Source organism: Morus notabilis, unplaced genomic scaffold, assembly GCF_000414095.1.
Source record: "Morus notabilis unplaced genomic scaffold, ASM41409v2 Scaffold609, whole genome shotgun sequence".
Lineage (NCBI taxonomy): Eukaryota > Viridiplantae > Streptophyta > Magnoliopsida > Rosales > Moraceae > Morus > Morus notabilis.
Window position 1 is genome coordinate 217,829 of NW_010357993.1, and position 5,938 is coordinate 223,766.

Sequence of the window (5,938 nt, forward strand, 5' to 3'; positions counted from 1 at the left end):
CTAATTTTTTTATTACAATAAAAAATTCTCATATAAAATCATATCTAAACTCGAATTAAAAACTCAAATCAATCAACTAAATAGGCCATAAAGTTCCGAGGCCTATTTATCAAGAGAGTTGGACCAAACTAATGACGGAGAAAGGGGCAAGCACAAGACACCATCCCCATCAAGCTTGAGAATTGAATTACCAATCAAGAAACTGTGGCAATTGGATCATAGCTTCATAGCCGTAGAGATTGTAATACATGATATCATCGCATTTTATATCATCAGTTGTGGAATTTCTCGAAAAATCAGCAACATAATAAACTTCGAACAACCCTCAAATACCCATTATTCGTAGAGTATAAACACCTTAAGCTTGAGCTTCACTAACGTCCATTCCTTACTGTCCTCTTTTCAAGTACATAATTTGAGAAAAAAAAAAAGTAAACAAAGTTAGCTTATGCCTGATGTTAGCATTCATCTCCAAAAAAGCAGCAACATTTCAGTGGGTGGGTAAAAAACGAAAAAGAAAAAGGAAAAGAAAAAAAAAAGAAAATCTACAAAACTAATCAGTTCAGACCCATAAAATTAAAAAAGAAAATTACAAAAAAAAAAAAAAAAAGAGAGGAAGAAGAAGGAGCAAAGAAAAGAGCTTTTTCTTTTTTTTTTTATTTAAATTCTTTTCTTTTCTTAAATTTTTTCAATCGGACGGTTCAAATTGGCGACCAAGAACAACAAGGGCACCTGATCAGACCGTTCTCATTGCAGGCGGTGCAACACTTGAACCCGGCCTTCTCGGAGTAAAGCTTGTGGCTGCCATTGCATTCGTTGCAGAGGACGAAGCTGTACCCACCGCAGGAGTCGCAGACGCCGGGTTCCGCTGCGGGCAGGCCCTCGACGAACTTCTTGAGCTCGCCGGCCTCGTGGAGCTGCCGGACCTCCTCGGCCCCACCAACGTACCTCCCGCCGATGAAAACCCTGGGCAGAGTCAGCTTCCTTCGTCCGAGAATCTGCTGCAGCTCCGCCAGGAAGCTCGAGTCCATCGACAAATCCCGCTCGTCGATCGGGACGCGGAAACTTCTCAGGATCGATCGGACGGCCCGGCAGTCCTCGAACGTGGAGCGGACCACGCGGAGGCTGGTGAAGTAGAGGACCACGCGCTTCTCGGCGCCGGGGATGCAGATCGACTGCGGCGGCGGCGGAGGCGGAGGCTCTTCGAGGAGGGGCGGGGAGCGAGTCGACCAGGCACGGAGGGTCGAGTTGGAAACTCGGACACGGTGGAAGACGGCTAGGGATTTCTTGGCGGAGGCGGAGGCGGAGGCGCAGGCGGCGAGGTTGGGGGAGGAGGAATCGTCTGCGCAGAGGCTCACGACGTCTTTGAATGAGGAGCAGGAGAATAAAGGCGGGGACGCTGACGTGTCGTGGATACGAGTCGGGGTTTTGCCCCACGGCCGCCACATTTGCCGTGTCGGGATGATTGGGATTCGGATCCGGATTTAACGGAAACACGAAATGAAAATATATTAAAATCCAAACGAAATTCTTTTTGATAATTCAAAGGGAAAATAAAAGGTGGGGTTTTTTATTTCTAATAGTATTTTGGTTTTGTTTATTGGTTGCTTGAAGGAGAGTTGTTCGGTGATGGAGGAAAGGGAAGAGGAGGAAGGAAAGAAAAAAAGCGGGTAACTTTTGCAGAATTTTGGGGGGTGGAGGCTCAAAGTCGGGCTTTTTTTCTCTTTAAACTTTCACAGGAGAGAGAATGGGATTTGGAGGTGGGGGAATGGGAAAAGGGTAGTAGGGCTTTGGGGAAGGGAGGGGTAAGGCGGTTGGTTAAGGTAGTTGAAAGAGGTGTGTTTGTTTACTTTGTTTTGCTTTAATAGGGGGTTTAAACTGTTTAAGATAGCAAGGGCCTAAAGGACATACGTATGAGAATTTTATTAAATTTTTATTTATTTTTATTTTTTTATGTATGAGGTAATGTCCACTCACTGGACATGAAAAGCGTAGACATTTGTTTTTTTTTTTTTTTTAAGGGCTTTTCTACCCTTTTTTTCCCCTAAAACAAGGGCTTTTGTCACTAACGTTAGATTTAATTAAAATAATATTAAATTAAAAAAGGTTTACCAAACGGGAAATTTTTTATTAAAATTTAACAGTTAAAAAAGATAACTATCAATAATTTATTTTTTTAAGACCTACATAGAAGTCTTCAAAGATTTATACAAATTTTTAAACACTATAAAGTGTTTGTCTTCATTTATCATTGTTCAGTTACATATTTAGAATGTCTATGGTGTTTTCTCTTTTTAAAAAAAGTATTGGTGTTTCATGTTTATCAGTCGTTGGATATGTATTATTTTTTTAATTTGATTTAATTTTGACCAGATTTAATACAGATCTGACAGTTAATAAACATAAAACACTGATATTTCTAAAAAAAAAAAGGAAACACCAGAGAGAATCCCTCAACTTAAATGGATAAAGTTACGAGAGAATAGCATTGGACAAAAAATTGAGTTACAAGAGAGAAATTTTTTATTTTCTCTTTTTTATTTGTGACTTTCTCCAGTAGAGCCTCTCTATTGGTAAGTTAATTTCGTTATATCTAATTAAAATCACGTTAAATTAAAAAAAAATATGCAGAACAAATAGTTTCTTATACAGATTTGACAGTTGAAAATAAGAAATTACCGGTAGTTCATTATTTCTAATCCTACCAAAGAAACTACATCTTATTTTTTGAAAATTTTTTTAAGGTGACATCTTAGAGCTTTCTACGATAAAGTATTATTACCGATCTATATGTTTTCTAAATGTTAAATTTAATTAAAATTACATCAAAATCAAAATAAAAAGCATGTAAAATTGAGAAAATCTTGACAAAAAATATGACGGTTTAGAAGAGTATCGGACTAAAAGGTATTTTTAATACTCTTAACAAAAAATTCTCATTTTATGTTACCATGTTCTTTTTAGTATTGTGTATTTTTAGATGTGTTGAGGTCAGATTTCATAGCTTCATCTATATATATATATATATATATATATCAACTCGGATAAGGTTTGAGCAACGAAATAGACCAACTAAGGCTCGTGGATTAACCTATCATTGTCCTCTAAATAAGCCATCGGCAATAATCGACTAAAAGTCATCGCAGTGACTAGAATCTACTCTAGATGACCAGTTAAACGAAACATTCTAACAAGGTAACCTCTGAACCTCTTTCGCCAAGAATATAGGATCATAACTCATTCAAAAGGGCATTATTTTGATCTTTATTACCACAATGTGTGTGACTCTCATACTGAGAGTGAATTGCCGTAGATTCTCATGTTCTCGTTTCTCTATTTGCTTTATAGATATTGTTACACCATGGTCGAGAGGTCGACCACTCTCTCGAGCGACAGACGCCGAGGACTCCCCACAGAGGATCGGTCGTTGGCGTCGAGGGAACGGCCGAGGCTAATGTGCCTTCTACGTCAAGGGCCATATGTGGGAAGAAGCGCTAGACGAGGTGACTCAGCCTTCGGAGGCCGCGACGCCGAGGGGACACTGTCGGTCTTCTCTACTGGGTGGTCTTGTCAACTCGAAGAGGGAAATATTAATCCGACTGCTACTGCAGGAGTCAGGAAATCAGGCGGTAGACAGGAAGGATCAGCCGCATTTCCCGGAGCAGTCATCATGAAAACTCACCTACCCTCACGCGGATCGAGGACAGAAGATGGCTTCCTCCTTGGGAACGGAGAAAAAGTATCCACATGTAAAGGCCTATAAATAGAGCCAAGAAAACTGAGAGGAGGGTTAGACACCATTTCATTGCAAAAGAAAGAGAGCTTGTAACCGGTTGAAAGATTAGTGCATGCACAAGTGGATTAGGCAAAGGATTATTGCCGAACCACTATAAAACTTGTTGTCTCTTTTGCATTACTTTTCAGTCTTAATCCTTAATCAAATCGTGAGTGTCAACGTGAGTGTTTTCGGAGAGGTAATCACGAGTTGCCGGAAATACACCGTTAACAATTGGCGCTAGAAAGAAGGCCCCTTAAGCCCAGAAATTCAATATAGTTCTTAACCAACTATGCCTCCCAGGAACACCCGCTTACTGGCGGCTAACCCAATGAGTCAGGCGACCCAAAATCTCACCGCCGCTGGGACCTCAACAAATCCGCTCCCACTGGCTGCCGGAAGCCCCCAAGACCGCATCGACCAACTCCAAAAGCAGGTCGAAACGTTGGCTGCAGCCGTGGAAAGGATGGCTACGGCCCTTGCAGGGTGGGATCAAGGGCAGAACCCAATGCCACCGCTTGAGGATGCACCGATGAACCCGGTGAATGCCGCTGTTGGGGGCCAAGGGATTGGTGACCAACATGGTGATGCCGAGGAAGTCGGTGATAGTCGAGCCAACGATCCCTATCCGACCAAGTCGAATAGGTCTGTGGGGAGCAGACAACGGGCAGCACGGAAGAGAGCGCGGGAGAAGGCCGCGGCGCCAGTTATGAATAATAGGGATGCGCTCCCTCGACCGCAGCAGGATGCGAATAGGAGGAACGCTGTCCCCGTAGAGTCTTCGTCTGCGCACGGTGGAGACCTTAGGACGAGGCTCGACGCCTGACGCGGGAAAGCCGTGCAGCTGGAGAGAGAGGAATAGCTCGCAGCCGATAATAAGGCTCTGGCCGAGAAGATGGCTAGGCTGGAAAAGCAGATTGGAAGTCGATTAAACAACTTCGAGCAAGTTGTGGGGAAGGTAGCCGAGGCGGTTAATGCCGACGCTAAGATGTACACGTCGCACGACCACCCGTTCACAGAAAGCATTATCCGGGTGCCACTCCCAGACAAGTACAAATCGCCTCCCATTCCGTTATATGACGGAAGGAGTGATCCGGATGACCACTTAGAGGTGTACACAGGACATATGGTCCTGCATGGATACCCCGAGGAGGTCATGTGCCGAGCATTCAGGAATCACCTTTCCGATTCTGTGAGGAGGTGGTTCAGATCTCTGAAACCAAACTCCATCACCAGTTGGGATGACTTGAAGAATGCCTTTCTGACTCAGTTTATAGGTGTCAAAAAATACATCCCACCCAAACAAAACCTCTCAAGAGAGTACCAGGGACCCAACGAGTCCCTGAAGGACTGGATAGCCCGGTTTGGGGAGCAGGTCACCGCCACTGAGGGAATCTCCAATGAGGTGGCCTTGATGGGGGCGCTCTCGGGTATGAAGAAGGACATCCCCTACAGCACGGACCTCGACCGGAGGCCGCCCCATACCTACCAGGAATTCCTGACAAGGGCACAGGGGTTCATCAACGCCAAGGGGGCAAAGAAGGCCCTGAAGAGCAAGGTGACAGCCCCTGCCAAGGAAGAGGTAGGGCAGGCAAGCGGCCAAAACAACGGTAAGAAGCGCCGAGGTCCCCCTCAAGTGCAAGCCGAGCAGAGGTATAACCCGGCTCCGAGTAATAGAGGCGGCAACGCCTCGGCGAGTCAGGGGGAGAACAAGCGGCCGAAGCCGCAACGGTACGACGCCTACACACCCTTAATTATGGGGATCGAAGACGTCTACCATGAGATAAGTCATCTCCAGGTCTTGCGTCGACCGCAGCCGCTGAAGTCTGACCCAGCAAGGAGAAACCAAAACAAATAGTGTCAGTTTCATGGCGAAAATGGGCACACTACGGCCGAATGCTACGACCTAAGGGATGAGGTCGAGAAGTTGATCCGAGAGGGAAGGCTTAACGATTACCGAGCCGACCGTCGGAACAACAACAGACACAACAACAACCGACGGGAAGAGCAGAGGCATGACAACCCGCCCGAACCAGTCGGTGTTATAAGAACGATCTTCGGGGGACCATACCTCAGCGGCACCTCTCGACGCGCACAGAAGGAGTACGCTCGAGAGGCAAAAGAGAAGTTTAGCCAGAGGATTATGAACGTCTCCGGACGCGA

The 5,938-nt window shown here is 45.0% G+C and overlaps 2 protein-coding genes across 3 annotated transcripts; one reads left to right on the forward strand and one right to left on the reverse strand.

Annotated features, from left to right (window-relative positions):
- Positions 1–209: 209 nt before the first annotated feature.
- On the reverse strand, positions 210–1,864 carry LOC21394937 (uncharacterized protein At5g39865). Of its 2 annotated transcripts, XM_024177330.1 has the most exons (2): positions 733–1,864; positions 210–398 (listed from the first exon to the last, which is right to left on the reverse strand). In XM_024177330.1, the coding sequence occupies exons 1-2, from the start codon at positions 1,446–1,448 to the stop codon at positions 389–391; spliced, it is 726 nt and encodes a 241-aa protein (XP_024033098.1). In that variant the 5' UTR covers positions 1,449–1,864; the 3' UTR covers positions 210–388. The 2 variants fall into 2 exon arrangements, with proteins under 2 accessions (XP_024033098.1, XP_010089529.1); XM_010091227.2 differs by lacking the exon at positions 210–398 and having other exon boundaries at positions 631–1,864.
- A 2,806-nt stretch (positions 1,865–4,670) lies between these two features.
- Positions 4,671–5,633, forward strand: LOC112095395. Its single transcript, XM_024177317.1, has one exon. It carries the CDS (start codon positions 4,671–4,673, stop codon positions 5,631–5,633), a length of 963 nt encoding a protein of 320 aa, XP_024033085.1.
- Positions 5,634–5,938: the final 305 nt, after the last annotated feature.